This window comes from Nyctereutes procyonoides, unplaced genomic scaffold, assembly GCF_905146905.1.
Source record: "Nyctereutes procyonoides isolate TBG_1078 unplaced genomic scaffold, NYPRO_anot_genome, whole genome shotgun sequence".
Taxonomy (NCBI): Eukaryota; Metazoa; Chordata; class Mammalia; order Carnivora; family Canidae; genus Nyctereutes; species Nyctereutes procyonoides.
Window position 1 is genome coordinate 9,184,891 of NW_026575130.1, and position 25,144 is coordinate 9,210,034.

Genomic DNA, 25,144 nt, shown 5'->3' on the forward strand with positions numbered 1-25,144 from the left:
AATAAATAAAATCTTAAAAAAAAAAAAAAGGAAAGTTAGGAGTAGATCATAGTGGACTTTGGACATAAGGCAGAAGTTAACACTTTATTTGGTAGGAATCTGAAGGGTTGCTGAAAATAAAATTTTTGATTATGTGACTATTTCTTTGGGGAATTTTCAAACATACTCAAAAGGAAAAGAAAATAGTATCATAAACTGCCCTAGAACTATCACCCAGCTTCAAGAATTCTCAATAGCTAATCTTGTTTCATGAATCCCTTCCCCTTGCTTTTTGTTTTGGTTTATTTTGTTTGCTGATGTATTTAAAAGCAAAACCTAGATATTATATAATTTCATCTGCAAATACTAAAATAGGAATCTCTGAGAGGGTTTTTCTAAAATATAACCATCATTTAATTATCAACTCTAACTTCTTATCATCATCATACCCGGTCCATATTCAAATTTCCCCAGTTGTCTTAAACATGTCTCTTTATAGATGATTAGTTTGAATCAAGACCCAAAGCCCAATTGGCATTTAATTGCTATAACTCTATAGTCTCTTTTACTCTCTAGCTGTCTTCCTTTAATAAAAATGTTTTCACATCACCAATTTTCCCTCAACCTTTGACTTGTATATAGAATGCCACACACTCTGAATTGATCTAGTAACATCCTTATGGTATTGTTTAACCTGTTCTCGTCTTCTGTATATCTCACAAATTGCAAGTTCCATTTAGAAGTTTATGATTAGGCTCCAGTTTAATGTTTAGGATATAATCTCTTATGAAGATGTAGTATACTCCCCTCTTCATTTTATCAAGAGGCAAGTAATGTTCCATTGATCAGCAGGTCAAGTGTTATTGGCCTGATTTCCTGCAACCTTTCCTGTAACAGCTTCTGTATCCATGGAGGATTGTTGCCTATAAGGACTTTTTCACTGGGCCCTTAACAGTTTTGGGACTGAGGAATATGTTAGGAACATAATCTGACAAAAATATGTAGGATGGGATAAAGTGAGAGAAGATTTAAGAGGCTCGTAGACTATTCCTGTTTTCCAGGAATAAGTGTATTGGCAACAAACATGGAAAGATAGATTCAAAGGACTTTTGTGGAGAATGACATCTCTGGGACTTGGCAATAGATTCCATTTACTGAATCAAACATAACACTGGCCTTTTAGAGTTGAAGGAGTAGTGGTGTGCTTAACAAAAAATAGGAAGGTCAGGAGTCATGAATGGCTTGCAGTAGAAATTGAGAAGTTTGGTTTGAGAATGATGAGTTTGAGCTGATGATGGCATATCTTGGCTTAGACATCTGGTGAGCAGTTGGGAATGCAGACTGCAGCCTGGAAAAGAATTGAGGACATAACTCAGGTAATAATTAAAGCCTCGAGGGTATATTTGATAGCTGATGAAGGGAATAAAGTGAAAAGACAAAAGGTTTAGACACAAATTTGGGCATGTCATGTTTGGGTTTTGTCAACCCTTCCTCCCCAAAGCTCTGGTTTATTTAGTTTTAGTTTAGCCCAGAGCGACTCCTTTCTAGGGCCCCAAAGACTGGCTCAGCAGTTTCCCTTCTCATAGCTTAGCTTTATTCTTCCTAATGGAAAGAAATGCCCCCAAGACCAATATGTATTTCACCTCCTATTACTTTATTTTTCCTAAAATCAGACTGTAAAAAATATGACTTCTACTTTGCTACCTCCCTTCTCTTTCCTCAAAGATAATTTTTTTCTTTTTATGACCAATCTATTATTAAACAAATTTGATGGAGATAATTAGAAGAAGATAGGACCTTCAAATGAGGGAATAGAGGGCAAAAGAACTTTTCTTCCCTTTGACTTTTAGGGAGGGTGAATGAATGGATGTGTTTAGAGAACAAGGGGAAGAACCTAAGGGAACTGTATTGGTTGAAAAGACAATGAGAGCAATGATACATAGCAGGCAAGGTTGGAGAGGAGGCATGAGTGCATAGGTACAATATTATCTTCACTCCACAGAGAGAAGAGGGGTAGCTGCAGAAAAATCCGAAGATGAAGAGCACCGTAATTGTAGAAGCTTACATTAAAAGCTTTTGATCTTTTTAGTCATCAGCTGAGAGAGAGAGAGCTTGGGCTTCTAATTTATACTGAGCTTCAGGCTTTCCTACTCTCATTTTTTTTTGACAGTTGATTGTTTTTTATTCCTTCTCCATATCTCCTTAGACTCAAGGAAATATCTACCCTCATCCCTGTGTGTGCTCAGTTGCTCTTTACAAAACTGCATTGTTTTATAAAATATGACAAATAAAACAAAGAATCAAACTAACTTGCAAACCAGGCTTTCTTGAGTAGCCTGGGCAAAATTATGTTGGGGCAGTATATTAGGAAACATGGTGAAGTAAACTATTGTAAATTAAACCCAAGGTGTAAGGCTGAATGTACCTCTGAATACATTTTAATTATATTGAGCAGTGTAAGGGTATGTAGGATAGCTTACACCATTAGCTGTAAAATCACAGGAGCTACTGTGGGCATTGAAAGCAAGCTGATACTTTCTTTCAACAAAAGGAATGTTTAGGATTCCAGGTCTTTCACCATGGAGTTCATTTTATTTGACCTCTTAAAAATAAGTAAAAAAAAAAAAATTCAAAGTTAAACAAAATAATTTTAGCAGTCACTTAAAACATTTAGATACAAGGGATGAAGATAAAGAGAAGGGAACCCTTGGTTTTGATTGGCAGGAGCAGTAATTTGACTGTATTTAATTTGTATTGTGTTAGAAAAGAAAGCCAGAGTGAGCTTTCCCGATTCCTGCTGTTTTATAAGCCCTTAACTCCATTGAGCTACATCAGTCTTACTTTTGAGCGTCCTTTTTAAATGTTTGGTTTTTCTGAATTTTCTTTTAGTGCTAGACCCCACTAATTGTTTCCTTATGGCAGCTGCTTATGATTTAAGACTGATCATGAGCACATATAGTCCCTTGTTCAAGGCTTGAACTGACATCACAAAAGAACTTAAAGTTACGATCTCACCACAGAAAATGCCCAGAAAAGAATAGCTATAAAAATTAGTTTTGCAATAAGTGGGGCTGGTTTTGATATTTTAAATTTTTGCCTATACCTACCCCCTGTTCTGCTGGGTCTCTTTTAATCTTCAATGCAAAATGAAAGGTGTAAAGTCTGAAGCTATAAATCTGTTTATAGCTATAATTCCCTTCCCTGGCTTACCAGAGTTTGACACTATAATAAACACAGTTCTTCTGCAGCAACGTTGAATCTGGTTCTTGTATAATTCTTTATATGTTGCTGCTTTGAACACTGAGAGGTTTATTGTATTCTTTTCTTTCTGGATGTTTCAATTCAGCAAGAATTGATTGAGCACCTACTATATGCTAGGGGTGACTAGAAAGTGCTAGGGCTTAAAGTGTAACCTTGGTTAGTCATTCAAGTAATGGTTAAAACCAGTGAGCTGTTTTAGTCTTGCTTTGGTTTTCTTTTGATAATAGTTCTTAAATATCAAGGTAAACTATATTAAACCTTTGTATTCTCCAAATATTTTTAGCCATAAGCCTAACATATTTCTTCCCACATGACGTCTTGATTTTAGAAAATCAGTATATTTATCATCTTTATCTTCAGGTCAAGTGCCTGAGGAAAAAAAAATATTTTATGTTTACCATAATTAAAACATTAAAAACATTGACTTTGTACTTAATAATCATTATCATTGGTCAATCAGGCATTCTACAAATTGTTTCATAGACAGTGTTTTATTTTAGTCAAATAATAAGCAGTATTTTCCTCATTTTACAGATGAAGAAACTGAGGCTTAAGGAGTTTAATTAACTTATCAAAGTTTACACAAGTGATCACAACCAAGATTTCAATCTGAATCCGTTTGACTCCAAGGCTTGAGCTCTTAATCACCAAGACAGTTTATTTACTTTATTTTGAAATAATTTCTCCAAATTATACTTTTGCTTTTTTAAATTATCTTTTATTTTTATTTTGTAAAAAGATATTATTTATTTCAAAGAGAGAATGAGAAGGAGAGCATGAGTGGGGGAGAGGCAGAGAAAGAAGCAGACTCCTGGCTGAGCAGGGAGCCGGAAGGGGCTCTCAGTCCTGGGACTCAGGGATCATGACCTGAGCTGAAGGCAGATGCTTAACCAGTTGAGCCACCCAGGTGCCCCTGTACTTTTGCTTTTTATTTTTACTTTTTTCTTAAGTATTTAAAAAGAAATTATATGCAGGCACACACACACACACACACACAAATCTATACTTACATATAGGAGCTCCTATATTTTTACGTCAGGCTTTCCATAAAAAGTTTAACATTTACACATTACCTGTTGAAATTATTTGCAAAATTGAAAGTCTATGAAACAAAAAAAAAGTGATTTTTAGAAAGAAATGTCTCTGAAAATATATATTATGCTAGTAAAGCAGAAATATATATTAGAGTTCAAGGTTTTAGGTATACACTTAGAAGAACACATGTTCACATTTTAGTTAGAAGTGAACCTAAGCTAACTGGATAAAACACTTTACTCAGAAGTATGGTAAATTGATTGACATTTAAATAGCTAGGGTCCTGGGATCCCTGGGTGGCGCAGCGGTTTGGCGCCTGCCTTTGGCCCAGGGCGCGATCCTGAAGACCTGGGATCGAATCCCACGTCGGGCTCCCAGTGCATGGAGCCTGCTTCTCCCTCTGCCTGTGTCTCTGCCTCTCTCTCTCTGTGTGTACTATCATAAATTTAAAAAAATTTATTTTAAAATAAATAAATAAATAAATAAATAAATAAATAAATAAATAAATAAATAAATAGCTAGCTAGGGTCCTTACTTTTCAAATAAGCACTGGGTTTTTCCGTTGTTAAATACTATTTGCACTATGATTTTGTGAGTTTCAAATACCTGCTAAAAACTGTGGTACCAAATTCAATTTATTCATGAACGTATGCCTTAAGAACATCTATTTCATTGTCACAATGGGCCAAGTTTATGATGCAGTCAGCAAGTAGGCAGAAATCTTATCATCTGTAAAATTGAGACTTTTACCCTACTTTAACATGAGGTAATCAGATATTCCGTTTCCTTCCTCCCTAGGAGACTTTGAACATTGATAAAGTAATGTTTACAAGAATACCTGAGTACAGGGATCCCTGAGTGGCGCAGTGGTTTGGCGCCTGCCTTTGGCCCAGGGCGCGATCCTGGAGACCTGGGATCGAATCCCACATCGGGCTCCCGGTGCATGGAGCCTGCTTCTCCCTCTGCCTGTGTCTCTGCCTCTCCCTCTCTCTCTGTGACTATCATAAATAAATAAAAAAATTAAAAAGAAAGAATACCTGAGTATATAGACATCAAACAGGCACTGATCACTGAGGTTGTGCTATACTCCTAGAGAACGGTTAATGCCTTTGTCTTCCTTATCTTTAAAAAACTAGGGAAATTACAACGTTTAAATATAGTAACCCATGTTCAGCTTACAGTCTAAAAAGCAGAGGAAGAAATGTAATAAAGGTGTACTTTATTTATTAATAAGTTAACACAGAGGAAGAATGGCTGGCCAGTATGGCCACAATATGTCATCTATGCTCCTTTTACCCAACAGTGATGATAGAGAATTTTCTCTTTCTCACCTATTTCTGATCGGACCAGCCAAGGCTGCCAATAATCAGTTTTGATTTGAATACCCCTAAAACCAGATTTAATATTCTATATGTTTCACTTGGCTCTGGAGTTCCTGTGTTCATCAGAGTGGGAGCAGTTGTAGACCAACCATTTTCTGTTAATGCACTAAATTGTGAACTTTCGAATGAGCCACTATATTGATGATCTGTCAGTGGCTCTCATGTCCACTCAGTTAATTGGTCTTTTTGGTTCTATCTCAGAAATGTCTTCTGAATCTAGAACTTTTCCTTTGTTCCCACGATCATCTATCTCTTGGACCAAGGCAATAAATTGCTAAGGAGGATAGCATTCCATGCTCTCAGAGTTCCACAGAGCATACTTGATCTTACCATTCTCTTGTTAAATTGATGTCAGACTTCGGCCCAGGGACTTGGGTTTTATTAGCCAACCTTCCCAAATCTCTTTCCCAAATCTACCTATTCCCCATTACCACTCCCCACACACTCCCCACACGACACATGTTCTTACCGCCCTGAACTCCTTGTCTTTCTCTTATAGCCTGATGTTCTTTTACACTTAGGCATATTCTTCTTCTGATTGAACTGCTTCACCCCTTCCCAGTCCCCTTTATCTCTGGCCAACTTTCAAGAGCCAGTTCCAATATCATCTTTTGAACTCCAGCTCTCCCACTTTTTTTCCTCTCTGTACTGCCACAGCACAGCGTTCATTCCACTGATTACAATTATATTTACATATCCCTCCTTCAGATTCAGAGCACATTGACTGGCTGGTAATTGTCCATAAATGCTTAGAAAATAAAACTTGTTGGTCTTCATAATTCTATGGTAATGAAAAAATTAATCAGAAAAAGGTTTGTTATATTTCAAAAATGAAAATGATCTATGCTTTTCTGGGATAGAAATCATAACTCCATTCTTATTCCAGCAGCTCTGGCTGCCAAGAATGTCCAGGGTTTGCTCTTTTTCCATTTTTTTTTTTAACTTCTAGCAGAATTTAATTTTGTCTTCATGATTACCATCTTTAAAAAATCATTCCCCCTTTAGCTTTTGCCATTCGAAGTAGGCAAAATTTACAGTTGTGATGAATGAAAGGTCTTAATTGGAATATCCAGGCTCCAGGAATATATGTCTTTTCCAGCTATATTTCAATTACTTTATGCAGATTGAAATCCAACATTTTACTGAATGTCAATTATGGTGCCTCTCATTCATAATGCTTTTAGTTTGGTTTTATAATTTAGTCAAACCAGGTAATAGAGCCTGGAGAAAGATCTAAAATCTTAGGTATTTGGCTAGAAATAGATTTGGGGAGACTGAAGTTGGTATAGGCTAAGATCCACATTAAAGGCTTGGTACAAATAGCAGGATTGTTGCTATAAATTCTGAATTTGAAATAATTTGAATAGAGGTTAATTTGAAGTTTGCCACTGATATTTATAAATTGTTTAGTAGTTAACTAATAACACTCTAACAATGCTCTGCAAGAAATACTCCAACTATTGAATAAGAACGCTAATAATAAAAACTTGGTTAGCACCTTTAAAATTTGTTATTAGGGTTAATAAGATAAAACTAATTAGAAATAATCATTTCAAATATTCTTATTTATTTATTTAAGTGGACAAAATAAAAGATCTAACTCCAATCTACTGGACCAGACCGGAAGGATAGGAATCCCAAAAGAAGCCTTACCTAAAGAGTCCTTTTCCCATATTTACTTATCATTGACCTCAAACTTGTTTTAGCAAGAAAGTTTTACTTTCAAATAGTTACCAATGAATCACTGACAGAGATATCTGAAGAACAAATATTTCCACCAACTATTAATTGTTAGCTTGGTGTATTTGGAAACAGCAAAATGCCACGGTAAAATATACCGTAATTCAAATAATTCTTTAATTTTTATTGTTGCCTATCCTTTGGTGAATACCAGTCTAAAGACAAAACAACTTAAATAGTGACCCAGCTTTCATTTTAAAAGTTAATAATTAAAGAAACCTTTTGTTCACTGTAATGTTTTGACTTAGAAAAGAACATGGCTCCCAAATTTTTAAATACTATCTGTGTTTACGAAGATCGTCCATGTTTTTCTTCAAATTCAATCCATATTTGCAGTGAAGAGGATCCAATTCAGAAATAAGAGTGGGATTTCAGTCAGAGCAGAAGAAAACACCTGCTATTAATCCTAAGAGCACAAGTGGGGTCTGGAGTGTCCGAAGCAGCCACCACAGCTGTGATTGGAGGTTGACCTCTGCTTCGGGTCTGTCTTGAGCTGGCAGGTGCCAGGACGCCATTCTGTCTGCACAGAAACATCCCCTTTTGAAGCAGCAGTATTTATTGCTCAATTGTGAATGCAAATGTTTATATGTTTGTGAATTAAGGATCCTTGCTTATGGTAAGCTGTCTAAAGAGGTCTAGTTGACACATGTGGCTTTGGCATTAGTAATTGGACTTTGAGGAAAAAAGTTTTCTTTGGACTCCACTGTAAAATTGTTTTGGAAAAGCTTTGACCTCAAACATGCCATATAACCTAATAAAGTGCCTTGAGAGGACTAGAAGAATGAGAGGCTTGGCCTCTGAAATCTCACCAGCAAAAGCAAACTAAAGTTTAAAGAGAAGCTTTTGGGGGGGAAAGGGGTCCGCACAGGGCAGGGGTTCCATAGTAACTGTAAGTAACCTTATAATAGGATTTTCTTCTAGGAGAGTTTTTCTTAATTCTAGTATTGGGAAGTGTTTAATTGTGGCACTAGACTATTAAGCTTTTCCAAAATAGACCATTCAGGTTTTCTAAAGCAGCTTCTCCCACCATAACTTCCATCAGTGCCTAGAACATTGCCAAACTCTCTATATGCATTGACAAATGTATAACATACATTTGTAAAATAGCATGTAAAAACATGCTATTTAAATAAAGACTAGAATCTCCATTGTATTTCTTAAACTTGATAGTAGGTATCCTCTCATTCTTTTGGGGGTACTTTCCTTTGCCACACCAAAGTAAAACCTTACTTGTAGAGCATTAGAGAACATTTTATATGTATTTAAAATGACCTAATAAATTCTTTAAACTTAATTTTACAGAAGTAGACACAGTCTATAGCAATTACTCACTACTTGGTTCACTGAAAACAATAATAAAACGTTAACATTTTACTGAAAACATAAAGAAAAATGACTTCCATGGTTTCCCTTTGTTTTAATGGCAAAAGTCTTTTCTGGGATAAGAGAGACAAGGGTTTACTTCGTTGATTCCATTTATCTTAGCTCCCATTCTTTCTCTCTGACCCTCCACAATTCCTCTTTCATTTTGAACTTGAGGTCTTGGGGTCACTGCCCAGGATATTGGGAAATGCAATTGGGAGGCATTTCAGAAGGTGTCTGTTGAAGGCAGCCACATTCTTTATGAGAATCTAGTTCTAGAGCTGTGTCCCAACACTTACCATCCTAACCTGGTCACACAGACTAGGTTAAAGTCCTGGCTAACTTACTTGCAAGAGACCTAACCTTGATAATCTTTGAGTTTTACTTTTGGCATCTATAAAAGGAATATCATAATACTTTCTTCGCTGGATTGGGAGAAGATTAAATACATTAACAGGTGAAAGTTCTTTGTTAATGGTAAAATGCACAAAATACAAGACATGATATTATAGTTATTATTAAGTTTGTGATAACCTCACAGCTGTTACCCTGAGTGTCATTAAATTCCTGAGAGCGGAAATTTAGTACAGTTCCTCTGTAGCAGATACCTAGCAGGAGATATTTCAGTAGACAGAGTATTCCTACATTTCCACCTGAAGCAACATAGCAAGGACTTAGGAAGGGGTACTTTGCTAGAACCTTGGCTGTGCATCTAGTCTAGACTTACACTTGTCTCCCAGGACTGCTAAAGGTGAAGGTGACAGATTGAAGGTAAGTCTCAAATGCTCCAAGTCTTCAAGTAGGCTGAGCCCTGAAACATGATTTCATATTTAAGAGCTAGCGGAAAAACGTATGGATGCCTTTAGATTTAGTATTTCCTGCTGGCATTTTTGCTTAAAGATTAAAGAAAATCTCAGTGTGGCTTAAGAATAGACAGCTGCCCAACGAAGTAGAAAATCCCGAAAAGAGCCACATCTATGTGGTTATCTGATTTATGACAAAGATAACACTTCAATAAATGGTGTTGGGTTAATTTGATATCCACATAGGAGAAAAAAAAGCATCTTGACTTTGACCTCACACTGTGCATAATATCAGTTCCCTATGAATTCAGATCTGAGTATGAAAAAGAAAGTAATAAAGCCTCTCTTTTTTATCGTATTTTTGTTGTTTGTTTTTTCCCCTTCAGTTAGGGCACGATGCCATACCAAACAATATAAGTTTAACATGCTTTAACACTGGAAGTGTTACATTAGTTTCAGGTTACAATATAATGAGTCAGCAATTCTATACATTACTCAGTGCACATCATGTACTCTATATCCTGTGCACCTATTTCACCCATCCTCCCACCCACCTCCCCTCTGGCAACCACCAGTTTGTTCTCTATAGTTAAGAGTCTGTTTTTTTTTCTCTTTTTTTTTCTTTGCTTGTTTCTTAAATGCCACATATGAGTGAAATCATATGGTATTTGTCTTTCTGTCTGATATATTTCACTTAGTTATACCCTCTAGATCCATCTATGTTATTGCAAATGGCAAGATTTTGTTCTTTTTTATGGCTGAGTGATATTCTATCTGTATGTGTATACTACATCTCTTTTTTATTTATCTTAATTTTTAAAAATTTTAATTCCAGTATAAGTTAACATACAGTATTAAAGTAGTTTTAATAAAACGTATAGCTTTTAGAATAAACATAGAAGGATCTCTTTATGACCTTGGAGTAAGAAAAAATTTCTTCATGGAGCACAAAATGAGATAAAGAGAAAAAAAATGTTAAATTGAATTTTATTAAAATTCAGAATTTCTGTTCATTGAAACCCAGTGAAGAGAAATAAACACAATACACAGAGTGGGAGAATATATTTGCAATAAATAACTGATACACGACTCATATTCAAAATAATGTAAAGCACTCTCACCTCTCTCTTGATATATATAAATATTAAAATATATATAGAACTCTAGCAAATCTAAAGGACAACTCAATAGAAAAAGGACAAAAGATGTGAATAGACAATTTATGGATGAAGATGCAAAATGGACAACACATGAATTAAAAAGAGTTCAACTAATTAATCACTGGAAAAATACAAATTAAAACAGTGTGAAACTATTACACTTCCCATCAGAATATCTAAAACAAAACAAAATGATGGAAAATACCAAATATTGGTGATGATATAGGGAAACTAATATAGGGAAACTTGAATCTATTCAAGCTACAATTTTTAAAATTTATTAAACATGTTTTTCTTTTTCTTTTCTTTCTTTCTTTCTTTCTTTTTTTTTTTTTTAGGGCCCTCCTGGTCCAAAAGGTGATAAGGTAAGAAAATGTGTAGCAGAAACAAATTAAGTTAGTGGAAATCCATTGGTATGATCTATGCTATATTTTGTAATGAGCGTCACATATGGACTTTATGCTAAAACTATCTACCATCTCATTTTCCTACTCTACAGGGAGAACAAGGTGATCAGGGACCTCGGGTAAGTTGTATTCTTCCAGTCCTGGGCAGAAAGTTGGTTTTCAGCTCCAAACTTATTGAATTAAAGTAGCCCTGGCTTTATAACTGCCTTTGTGTCATGGTTTAGTAATAGCTGGCAAAAATACCATACCATGCCACTTGTAAGTGAAATGGCCTTAATAATAATTAATGGGTACCTCCTATAGCATTGCTTTAACTTGAAACCTTTAAATAGGACACTGTACAATAATTAGCCCTACTGGTTAAGGGCCAGATTCACTAGTAAAAAGACAATAACAACCATCATTTTGTTTTGTTGGCTGTTGGGTCCTTCAGGTTTGCATGCATTGTTTTGTAATATAGAGGCTACTTGGATTCCTCTTAAATTTGGCCTTTTTCTGCAGTTAAACTTTATGTGCTATTGCATAAATATGTTATATTATAGATGAAAATATTAATGCACTTTATATTTTTATTCTTCATAAATTTGAATAATACTTACTTGAATTTCTTATTTTTTATAGATTTTTTAAACAGATAAAAGATGTAATATAATTTAGCATCCCAGGGAGGAGGGGCATTCTTTTAGTCTTCTCAAATGTGGCTCTTCTAACCATTATAACACAATGGTGAATGCTTCGTTGTTACCTTGGTAGTGCCAAGTCCTCTGCTTCACATCTGTGCCTTATTACCCAAATGTTCAGACATACTGTTCCAATGATGTAGTGGCTCCGTTCAGACATACCTCTCAATTTTCTCATGTCACTATGCACAAAAGCGAGTATTTGGTTGAAGAGTCATTTTTTACAGTGGAAAAGCACTTTTAAAACATTCAGGTTGAAAACAGAAACTGTAGGTTTTGTAAAATTCACTGTGTGTAGTTAATTGTTGAGTTCATTTATAGTGCAGTCAAGGTTCTATTGCAAAAAATATAGTTGATGCAAACTTGATAAGTTTGTAGTCTTATCTCTTCATGTTCTTAAACTAGATAAAAGGTATGCTATGATTTGTTTTCCTTCAGTTCTTCAGCCATTTCTTTATATAAAAATAATGACCATGCCTCAGAGCATTTTGTTTCTCATGGCAATTACTCTAGCGATGACTAACTTCAAGCTAAAAGCTCATGTTAATGGTTAAGGAGAGTAAACATCATGATATCTGTCATAGATGTGAATGGAATAAAATTCTCATAAACTTAAATGATTAGAAGAAAGCCACTTGATCTGTATGTGGTGATTATTTCATATGGCATGTCTCCATGTACTGAGTATCAATTCTTTATACATGAAATATCAAAATCACTCAACTTGCCTTCTCCAGGTAAGGGGGAAGCTGTTTCCATTCTGAGAAATCTTCTTTTGGCAAAGGAAGTGAAGGGGTGGTTCACAGCTTAGCTGTCATCATTATGCACACAGTCCTCATTTTCAAAAAGGTGTGTTGGCTTTCATCGTTCCAAAAAGTGATGATTGATTATAAAGGTAGGCCAAATTTTCAGGATGAAACCTGAAACCATGTGAAATTCACCTGGTTTCATGTTGCATTACAAACTAAGACTTGGACCAGGTTCCTTGCAAGTTTGGCCAAAGTTCATGAACTGCTTTGACGAACCCAGACTGCCTTTCATACAGATTTCAGCCAGTTTTCACACTGACTAAGGCCAAGTTTCACACGATTCAGAAGCCATTTAGCATTTCAGGTGGAAAGTGGCAAAAATTGATCTCATTTTCCCCACAATTTTGCTTTTTATTGGAGTTTGGATTGATTTTATCATGCAGGGTGAATCTTCATGGGTAAAAAAAAAATCTAAAAGTTCCTGTGAAGTATATGTGAATAAGAATGAGAACCTACCAAATTGCCTGTCTTTTCTCAGATTCCTAATTTAGAAACAAGGCAGGTCACATTTAGCGCTCTTTGAAAAATAAACCTCCCTTTCTAGTAAGAAAGTATTAGCGACTTATTAGGAAATTTACCATACTAAGATAGTAAAATGAAAGGTTTATATTTCCAGAAAAATCAAAAGTAAGTTAGAACTGGAAAAGTTTTCAATTTTAATGAAAATTCACTTTACTCACATCCTCCGTAGACACACTATTCCAGCTGATGCTCATGGAGACTTGCTTTTCTAAAATGTAGACCTTTGTGTTTGAATATCCTGCCCATTTTTATCCTATCATAGTTTTTGAATTCAACTTTTTACATTTGTTTCAAGTAATTTATTTCTTTCCATAATTGACAAAATGACCCTCCATCATTTCAGTTCTTTGTTAGCTCACCTACTGTTATGGGGTTTCTACTGTTTCCTGAAGAAGCAGGGCTTCTTGAAGACGGGCTCCATTTTTTTAAATCCTTTTTCTTTTTGGCTTCTGAGGTGTCAAACAGGAATATAGTAAGCCATATTATATGATTCAAAGCAGAAAAGTGTTGAAGATAATATAGACATTAAGAAGGTGAAACTATTTTTGAAACATTTGTACATATATTTAGCAATATACATTGAGCTTCTGTTATCTTCAAGATTCCATGCTTAATACTTTAGAAACTGTAAGTGGATCCACAGTCTCTCTTTTCTACTACCACCAAATTCAACCTACTATCAGCTCTTCTTGATTACAGTAGCAGTCTTCCAAGTAATTTTGCCTCCACTCTTGACCCTGTGTAATCCATTTTCTACACAGCAGCCAGAGGGATCACTTTATATTGTAAATTAGATCATGTTACTCCCTGTTTTAAACCTTAGGATGAAATCCAAGCCACTTTTCTTGGCCTCCATTAACCTTCAAGATCTGGCCCTTGCCTAACTCTGTAATCTCATCTCCACCATTCTTCCACACCATTCTTCCCCTCCCCGAACTGTGCTCCAGCCACCTAGTCCTCTATGTGCACTTCAAACACATCCTACTCATTCTCAACTTGATCACTTTCTATTTGCTCTCTTCTGGTCTTCTGGTGATTGGGTTCTTCTTATCCCTGAGATTTCATCTCAAATACTTTCTTGGGGAGAACTTCTCTAACTACTCAATCTAAATCTGAGATTATCCTATTTTGTATATTTATTTACTTGCTTGTTATCTGTAAAACATGCCCCACCATTTATATGAACTCTATGAGAGCAAGGGCTTGGTCTATCTTGGTTCATACCACCATCAGCTAGAATGATAAGGACTCAATAAATGTTTGTCGAATGTTAGAATAAAATATTATTATGTCATTACTGCCGTCAAGTTGCTAATAACTCATGGGTGCCTGAATAAGAAAACCAGGTGGTTGTATGTTATATGCCTTAAATAACAATGCCAAGAGATTCTAGATAACTGAACATTCTTCCGTTTTAAATATAATTGGACACTGTGGAAGTGGTGACACTTGTGCTAGGACTTGATAAATGGATAATCTTTAGAAGAGAAGATGAAGAGCAAGACGTTACACATTCCAAAAAGAAGAAATAATACAAACAATATTGCACAAGTGGGAAATGACAGGATTCATTTAAGGACAATAATATTTTATTTGCCAAGTGTATAAGTTAAATATAGAAAAATTACATCACATAGGACTGAAATTTTTTATCAAAGTTATGTTATGGAGCATTTTGAATGTTTAAGTGTGATAGGCAGAAGGAGGACATTGAATATTTTTTAGTACATTTTTTATGTATATTACTGACAGACTCTTTGGTGTTATTACCAAATGTTCTTTATGAAAATCTACTTGATGATGGTGTTTCATATGGAGTGGAATTGGAAGAGACTGAAAGGGCCCAGGAAAGTGTTAGTCATCCAGAACAAGGTCATAAGAACCTGAGCTATAAAGATAATGACCAGTCTTCAGTGAAGAAGTGAGCAGAGAGGATGGGCTGGCTCAGTCTGGAACATAGGGTATCATTGGAGGTAAGGGACCACACTCAGCAGAATGAGAAGCTGAGCAATGGGGAGGGGCTATGTTGGTGAGCCAAAGAAGAAATTCCAAAGGAGTCACCAAAATATGGGAGAGAGCTCCATGTTCTTTATGGAGCCTACCGTATGGGTTTATTTTTCTCATATAATGAGAAGTTTGGAGAAGGTAGTTGATGGGGTTATTTATATAATTCAATGACGTAACTATGGAAGTCTGTCTGAATCTCTTGGCCTTACCTTTGTAATTGTAAGAAGGCTGCTTCAAGTCCAGCCACCACATCTATATCAACAGGGAAAATAAAGGGAGAGGAGCCTGTACCCAGAAAACAAAAATTTCCCCATGAATTTCATGGCAAAATTTTAGCTCATGTCTCATTGGCCAGACTATGTCACGTAGTTACCTCACAGCTAAAAGTGAACCAAAGAGACTGGAGTTGAAAAGGAAAGTCAGGTCATCTTGTAACCAAACCAACATGAGTTCACTCCTTGGTAAGGTATAGATAAAGGCTGCACCAAGTGGAGTTGTCACACAAAGGAAACTTTATCTGTAGCAGATAAAGAGATCACAAGGAATAACTTCCAAAGCTATGACTCTCTGAGCAGGCATGAGTGGATTCCTTTTATTTAGGGTTAGGATGAATATTCAGCAAGGAGAGATTTGGCATCGCATGTAAAGGTGGCCATAAATTTGCACAGGTGTACTGAAAAAACATGCCTATACATGCATCGTACACTATGTTAATGAAGCTTTTGCTCCTCCTTGGGCAGAGACTTTACCATTATACTGAGGCATAGATAACTATTGGACAAGGGGAAGGGAGCTATGGGAATCCTCTAAGAGCTAGTATTAATAGGATCTTGGGATCTTGGGCTCGTTATCTCTCCAAGGCCTTGCTTCTACTCAGAACCTTGCCTCTTTGTATGCTGGAATACATCAATTGACCTTGAGTTCAGGTCATTATGGAGACCATTAGTGGATTTGTCAGTGGGGCCTGAAAAGACACAGTAGCTGATTAGGGGGGAAACATTTCTGAAGAGCAAACTTTAAGCTTTCTCCTAGTTTCAACTTCATTAACCCTATGGGGCACAGTTTCAATCTCACCAATAGGATTCGCCACAAGTATCAAGCAAAAACTTAGACAAAGAGGGAAAACCAGGGATGTGTGACACTAATAGAGGAGAAATTAGTTAGAAAGAGTCTTCAAGCAGAGGGTGGGAGATGAGTTCAATCTATACTGGATTTACATTCAGGTCTGTGATCATTGGTGACTTGTGGCCAGGGTCAAGTTAAAAAAAAAAAATGCAGTCGGAATAAAACACTACTGAAGTGAAAATTCAGCACAAATCTTTTAATTGGATGTAGGGGCTGACATTGCAAAAGGTCATAAAGACAGAGCTGAAGTTTCTGGTTTGATAAAATTTGTCAGAAGATAGAAGAATAAGTAAGTTAAATTTTATTTATGTGGAATTTGTGATCTGGATGAATTATTTCACTGGAATAACATAGCAAACAATTGAAAGCATGAGACTGAGAATCTGAGGTGGTGCCATAACCATTCCATAGCTGGAGTGAACATTGAAACCCTGGAAGTGGAAAAATTGTGTGTGAAAGAGTGAAGTGAGAACCACTTTTAGGGAGTGGGACAAAGAAGGAGAATCAGAAAAGAGAGTGAGCTTCATTTAAAGGCAAAACCAGAAAAAAAAAAAAAGGCAAAACCAGGACACTACAATTTTTGAACACTAAAGGTTGAACTACTTAAAAAAAATGGCCCATAAAATGCTCTCAATAAAAGGAAAGGACAGGGATGAGACCTATAAAAAGCCTATGGTTTTGATGTCCTGGGGTCATGAGGTATTAAGGGAGTATATTTTGTTAAGCAGTGGAAATCAGAGTGCAAGAAGTTAAAAGGTAAATGGTAGGAAAGTTGACAATCTTTGAATACTGTTGATGGCATTTGATTTAGTGCAGAAGAAGGTGGGCTAACTTTTTTTGGCATGAGTTTTCTGTCAGTATGCATTGAACAATTTTGAGTTTACAATTTTAGGTGTAGTGTAGCAACCATAGATATCGTTTGGTTTTATTCTACAAGACACTGAGTGTTAGATTTCCACCGATGAATGCATCCTGATGTTAGAATTGCACTTTCCTCCTTGCTTCCTGGGGAGATGTCATTACAGATTTGTCATTAATCTTCAGTGTATTTCTGCAAACATCATACTTCAGTTAGGTCTTTGGGCTGTATAGTGGGGATGGTGCTTTTTCTGTGATGTCGTCAATCACCAAGACTGTGCTCCATTTCAGCCTCCTAAATTTGTGTGACAGAGTTCTGAGACTGTGACTGTACTGTGTATTCAGGCAGAGGTTGAAGACCTGCTGTCAGGTAGTTGTAGGGGCATTCCTAGACTGAACAAACATTGGACCAAGAAGTAATACCTCCCACATCATAATTATAATCACTAATTACTTAGTCTTACAACCTGTTAAACACCTTTCCAGGCAAGTTGCACACATCATCTCTAAGCCTTACTGTGGTTCAGGAAGATAGGATACCAGGAAAGAAAAGTAGGAAAAGTGCATGCACTGGGGTGAATGATTATATCCACATGGGCTGGGGTCAAGCTGGACTGGCATCAAATTCTGACTCTACCACTATCTGCCCCTATGGTTATGACAAGGATTAAATAAAACAATGTCTGAAAAAATCTATAGCAAGTCCTTTAGAGATCATAGGTGATCATTCTGTCCATAATGCATATGAAGAATCTGGCGTAAAGTAACTTGCCCAAGTTTACATAATTTGTAAGTTGTAGGAAAATGGATTCGTACCTAGCTCTCTCGACCCCTAGTTTGTACCTTTCCAGTGGGTCAGGCTGTTCCCCTATCAACAAGGTAGTTGGTATAGTCATCAAACTCAATGTGAAACAACAGGGATGACAAAAATACCTATGGCTCAAATAATAACACCAATAACAATAAGCAATTTTATTGATCTCTTAAAATACACCAACCATTCTATGAAGACATATCTTATTTCAACAACCATGTGAAATACTTGCTTTCATTATTTCCATTTAATAGATGAGGAAACTAAGATTTAGAAAGTTTAAATATTTTGTTCCCAACAACAGAGCCAGTCAGTGACAGAGCCAGGATTTGAGGGTAGGTACTTACAGATTACATTTTCCATATATTTTCTCATTTATCCTCAAAAGTAACTCTATGAATTAGTAGCATAAATAAGAATATGACCATTTTTTAAAAGATTTATTTTAGAGAGAGTGTGATTGGGGGAGGGCAGAGAGAGAGGAAGAGAGAATTTTAAGCAGATATCCCACTGAGCACGTAGCCCAACAGGAGGCTTGATCTCACAACCCATGAGATCACAAGCTGAGCTGAAACTGATTTGAATGCTTAAACAACTGAGCCAACTTGACACCCCATCATATGACTATTTTTTTTTTCTAATGAGGATTGAGCTCAAGCTCAGGTTAAATGATTTGTACAAGTTCTTTGCACACTCTACCATAAGACAATGCTGGGAATCAAACCCAGATTTCAAGTTTTGCTCTCTTTTCATGATAGCAAGCTGCCTGCAGGTGGCTGCCAGGACCTTTTCAACTTTAAAGTTCCATGCCTCTGTGAGTGAGAGTAAAACATCTGGAGAACACAAGTGAAAATAGGAGCATCTTTTCCTTGGCTGTCATGGTAGCCTCAGTCTTTACAATTCATGCACTGTTGACCCACCCGCCAGAAAACAATTGAGTAAATGCCCCATAGTCATACCCAAGAACCTCATGTAACATGAGGAAACGGGAAAATGTTGATCCCCATCCAAGGCACATCAGAATACCTAGTTACCTTGTGATAATACAATTTTTCTTCTCAACTTGATGGCACCAATTTGAAGATTATAGTATAATACCAAGATCTCGGTATATTAGCTACTAGTAGTTTTTTTTTTTCTTTAGGATAAATGACCAGATGAATAAAATCTGCTTTCTCCTGTTCTTAATGCTGTGTTTACATGTTCTACAAGGTATTTTGTTGTTTCTGCTCTTATTCTGAGCCTCTGTTTGCAAAAAAATTGCTTTGTATTTCTTCATCACTCACAGAACCTGAATGTCAAGTGTAAAAGACTTGAGACTTTCAAGGCTTTTCCCATTGTTGTCTGCACCCATTACTACTATTACCATCACTTCAAAGAGGATTTGTTTGCCCAGATCTTAAGGGACCCTGCCCTTGTCATGAATCACAGCCCTGGGAATCACAATGATACTCAAGACTTTGATGTTAATAGCTCATATTTCTTTTCTCTATCTTAGTGACTTAAAACATATTTTTAAAAATAAGCAAAACTGTTTTAATGTTTAATCCTGTCTTTTTAAATTAGGGTACTATGTTGCTCCAAAATTGTGTCAAATATATCAATCAAATTTGGCAATAAAATGAACAAACATCATGAAGTTATCTTTTGACTATACATTAATCTTCTAATCAGTTGGCTACTATCACTTTGCCAAATGACACAGAGGCCTGATAAGTAAAAGATTTAATGGTTTTTGGTCTTAACATCATCAGCCAACAGCTGGTTTTGAATGAGTCCTGAGCTCTCACAGTTTCAGTAAGCCACCCAGGAGCTCTGCTTAACTATTTTCATAAAATTCTTTCTCTTCCCAATGTATTCAAGTAAATTTTCACAACAGCTGGGACTACACAAATCTGATAGCATCTTAAAAAAATCTTCAACAAGACAGATTAAGTTCCAGAAGAGGACAGCATTTAGAAGTTTATTTTATTATCTTAACCTTTGTTGACTTGAATGATTAAACAGATTCTTTGGCTCTGCTAAAACATTTAGGCTTGGATATTAATTTGATGTCCTTATTTACTTAACCCTTGCCTTTCTCTTCAGCCCTAATGAATACGCTACTCATTTGGTACTGAATGTATTGCCTGAGAAAAGGGAAGGGATGTAACACAATGGAAAGAAATAAATTGTGAGAAAATTATTTTAATGCTTTCCAGATTCAGCAGAAGTTGGTTGGCATGGAAACAGCAAGCTCATTAAAATTTGCAAACGTTCTTGTTGTATTTTTTATAATCAGAGTTCTCTTTTGAGTGTTCTGTGTCATACTTCAAATCACTAGGAGCAGGTATTGAATTAAATCTAGGAACATTTGTAAATGTGTCCTGATGTGGGTTACTTTATTTATTTATTTTAAAGATTTTATGTATTTATTCATGAGAGACATAGAAAGAGAGAGGCAGAGACACAGGCAGAGGGAGAAGCAGGCTCCATGCAGGGAGCCTGATGTGGGACTTGATCCCGGGTCTTGCCAGGATCACGCCCTGGGTGGAAGGCAGACACTAAACTGCTGAGCCACCCAGGGATCCCCTGTGGGTTACTTTAAAAAAATAAATTATTTCTGCAAACAATTGTTGATATGTAGACAATATTTCCCTTGGAATTCAGTGTTGTGAATTATATCTCCATTATTGATTGTGTGGCCAAGCTTATCAAATAAGAAAAAGACAACACTTTAGGTCTTGTACAATTTTGTCTCATGTAAAAAACTATGTAAGTAAATCTATAAATACAGTAATCCAATGGAGTAAACTTTTATACAAAATATTTGGAAGTAAAAGTGAATAATTTACAAATCTTTATATTAAGACAACAAAAACAAAATAGTGGAAAGCTTGAGATTTGAACCTTTTATTGAAAATTCTATTAATGACCACAGATGTATTAAAATAAAAAAAAATCCAATCCTAAACGTATCCTCCAACAAGGAATTCTGGAGAATGATGCCAACCATTTTAAATAGCCATTGGATTTTCTTTCAGTGTTTTTAATGTAGTGACCTTCACAATAAAATAATTATTCATTCCATTTTATGAAGTAAAAGAAATATTTCATTTGTCCACACTCTTGTGCTCATTGTTTAAATAAACTGCAGTAGTTTCCTTTTTACTTCTGTACAATTATCTAGATATATACCTTTTAATCTTTTCAGGCTAATGTGCACCATTTCATATTTTTCTTAAAATTGAGTGGAATGAAATATTTTAGAAGAAAAAGGATACATGCGTATATATTTAATATTATTCCATTTATATTTTTGCATGAATTTTTATAAGTTCTTACAGGTGTTTTCTAAATAAATTAAATAATTCCTTGATACATTCATGATGTCTATCAAATATAAAATATACACATTTTATTCTTTTTATCTTATATTTAAGCAAGTTAATTTTCACTTGAATTCAAATGTAAGACCTGTATTTATTAATCCATATAGTATGCAGCTATAGTTTGCATTAATGCCTGCAAACTGAAGTATATAATAAAATACAGAGAGAAAGATAGACTTGGGTTGGTGACTTTCAATATTAAATAAGGACAAGAAAGTAAGCCTTTAAATAAATATATTCAAATTTGTATTTGAATGGACAAAGAATTAAACATGGCTGATAATATCTATGAATAATGAACATATTGCAAGTAGGAAATACAGAAATTTTAAAGCAATTTACACTAACAAAATCCAACACCATTCCCACTATTCTTCTTCCATCACTTCCAAATGCAGCATTATAGTTGCAACAAAAATGTTAATGAAGTGGATATACCAAATAAAAATTGAGAACGTATGAAATAGTACATCATTAAGGGATGCAGAAGAGTCTAGAATACAGCTCTATACTTTTGAGTCTTCCCCTCAGAATGAGTGGAATAATGGCTTATGCATTGACAGATGGTGTTTAGGGAAAACAGTTCCTGTAGGTCTGAATGAGATGGGTCTCTGGAAAGTCATTTAGTGCCAAACAGCAGCACCCTTTCATAAGCATACCTGCACTAATGTGTCCAGCAGCTCCTGGTAGCAGACATAGCCTATAAATCACAAGTGGCAAACAGGACTGGCTTTGTCGAAAAATAATGTCAGTTACAAGGTCTCACTTCAAATGCAATTCTATAGTGACTTTAGACAGAGACAGAAATCTTTGATTTTTCACCTCTTAGAAGTCAGTTAAATTTTGTTTGAAAATTGCTGATATTCAGAGAAGTCTTTACTGATTACTAGTCTTTTTAATATTTTGCACAAACTTTTGAATTATTTAACACATGCACAAATAAACACAATAGCAGTAAGAATAAAAATAATAGCAATAGTAATAATGTAACATTATTGTTTTCCTCATTCCAAATGCCAAGAAAACTGGGCAGTTTTAACATGCTTTATTATTTGTGAGTCCAGCATGAATCTGTTAATAAAGGAACCTTAGGGGTGGAAAAGGTGATATCAAAACCCTCTAATGTAGTATTTGAAACATCAAAGAACTAGTAACATTCATTCCAAGACAGGAATTTTAGTTAGATACAGGCCTGAAAGAATTCACTAGAATTAAGAACGAAGATAGGGAAATGATGATAATTAAGCAAGAGGAAAGAGAAATTGATGTGGCACAGTGTCAGTGATGTTATGGTTTGAAGCCCATGTCATGTGATGTGAACTAGAGAAACTAACTGTAACCCTAGGATGTGCAGGGGAGCAACAGATGGTAATTCTGCATCGTTCCCATGTCTTCATATCAGCCTGAACATTCTGAGTTTATTGGCAGTTGAGAAAAAAGACTGAGTTACCACCAAATTTTTTATTAAGATTATGTTTCATTAAAAAAAAGATTATATTTCATTGTTGTTTTAATTTCTTTATGCCCTGGACCTTTCATCAGGCTTATTTTCAGAAGCTGAGTTCATCTATTAAAATTGTGGCCCAACCTCTGTATCTTACCCAAGTCTTGAGCCCATTGTGACTTAGTAGAGGTGAGATTTTCAGAATGGCTTAAGGGAAATTCTGCTGCTAAGGTAGGAAGTATAGAATGAGGGGTGTGGCTCAGGGAGACATGCCCGAATGCAGAGCACAACAGAGAATCTTCTAAAATATTCCTGGTTTTAAGTTGCATAGCCTGTGTTATTTTGTCTTTTTCAAGGTTTACAAGTTGTTTCTCATATTAAGATTTATCAGACACGGGCAGCCCGGATGGCTCAGCGGTTTAGCATCAACTTCAGCCCAGGGCATGATCCTGGAGACCCAGGATCGAGTCCCACGTTGGGCTCCCTGCATGAAGCCTGCTTCTCCCTCTGCCTGTGCCTCTGCCTTTCTCTCTCTCTCTACATCTCTCATGAATATATAAATAAAATCTTAAAAAAAAAAGAATTCTCTAACACTTGTTTTTGAATAGTCAATTGATTAAAAAATTATACTGTATGTCACTCTGTATGCATGAGTTTGTACATATATCAATTTTCATCAGAGAATTATTCTATCTGTAGAGGTATTTTATATTCATATATCATGTGTGAATATTTACTTAAAATTACAGTTGCCTATATATCTTTGTTAAAAAACTCCCGAGTATAGATAATTATTAACATATACAAGCTCTAGATACATTCAAATGTAAACCATTTTTGTTTATTCTTTAATTCCTATTAAGAAAAGATAAGCAATGGTCAACAGACACATGAAAAGATGCTCAACATCACTAATCCTCAGGGAAATGCATATCAAAATCACAATGAATAATCACCTCACACCAGTCAGAAGGGCTAGCTTCAAAAAGATAAGAAATAACAAGTACTGGCAAGGATGTGGACAAAAGGGAACCCTCATGCACTCTTGGCCAGAATGTAAATTGGCACAACCACTGTCGAAAACAGTATGGAAGTTCCTCAAAAAATTAAAAATAAAAATACCAGATGATTCAGTAATTCTACTAGTGGGTATTTACCCAAAGAAAATGAAAACATGAATTCAAAAAGATATATGTATTCCTATGTTTATTGCAGCATTATTTACAGTAGCCAAGATAGGGAAGCAACCTGAGTATCCATCAATAGACAAATTAATAAAAAAAGATGTACATGTAAATATGCACAATGTACATATATATGTGCACAATATATTACTCAGCCATAAAAAAAAGAATGAACTCTTGCCATTTGTGACAACACAGATAGATCTAGAGGGTCTTATGCTAAGTGAAATAAGTCAGAAAAAAATATCATATGATTACGCTTATATGTGGAACCTAAAAAAACAAAACGAAGGAATAAACAACAAAACAAGCAGACTTTTAAATACAAAGAACAAACTGGTCATTGACAAAATTGATAGAGGATTAAAAGGTACAGACTTCTATTTATAAAATAAATAAGTCACAGAGATGAAAAGTACAACATAGAGAATATAGTCAAAATATTGTAGAAAGATGAAGAAGGAAGGAAGGAGGGAAGGAAGGAAGGAGGGAAGGAAGGAAGGAAGGAAGGAAGGAAGGAAGGAAGGAAGGAAGGAAGGAAGGAAGGAAGGAAGGAGAAAGAAGAAAGAAAGAAAGAAAAGAAAGAAAGAAAGAAGAAAAGAAAGAAAGAAAGAAAGAAAGAAAGAAAGAAAGAAAGAAAGAAAGAAAGAAAGAAAGAAAGAAAGAAAAAGAAACGCCGGGACACCTGCACCCCGATATTTTATAGCAGCAATGTCCACAATAGCCAAACTGTGCAAGGAGCCTCGATGTCCATCAAAATATGAATGGATAAAGAAGATGTGGTCTATGTATACAATGGAATATTACTCAGCCATTGGAAAGGACAAATACCAAAACATTTGCTTCGACGTGGATGGAACTGGAGGGTATTATGCTGAGTGAAATAAGTCAATCGGAGAAGGACAAGCATTATATGGTTTCATTCATTTGGGGAATATAAAAAATAGTGAAAGGGAATAAAGGGGAAAGGAGAAAAAATGAGTGGGAAATATCAGAAAGGGAGACAGAACATGAAAGACTCCTAACTCGGGGAAACGAACTAGGGGTGGTGGAAGGGGAGGAGGGCGGGGGTATGGGGGTGACTGGGTGATGGGCATTGAGGTGGGCACTTGATGGGATGAGCCCTGGGTGTTATTCTATATGTTGGGCAAATTGAACACCAATAAAAAATAAATGAAAGAAAGAAAAAGAAAGAAAGAGA

General features: G+C 35.7%; 1 protein-coding gene across 2 annotated transcripts in view; it reads left to right on the forward strand.

Annotated features, from left to right (window-relative positions):
- Positions 1–25,144, forward strand: part of COL25A1 (collagen type XXV alpha 1 chain) — a 440,527-nt gene that overhangs the window by 283,916 nt on the left and 131,467 nt on the right. For both annotated transcript variants that reach the window (XM_055342488.1, XM_055342489.1), the window contains exons 6-7: positions 11,061–11,087; positions 11,222–11,248. In XM_055342488.1, coding sequence (XP_055198463.1) covers positions 11,061–11,087; positions 11,222–11,248 — 54 coding nt within the window. The remainder of the gene's footprint in view (positions 1–11,060; positions 11,088–11,221; positions 11,249–25,144) is intronic.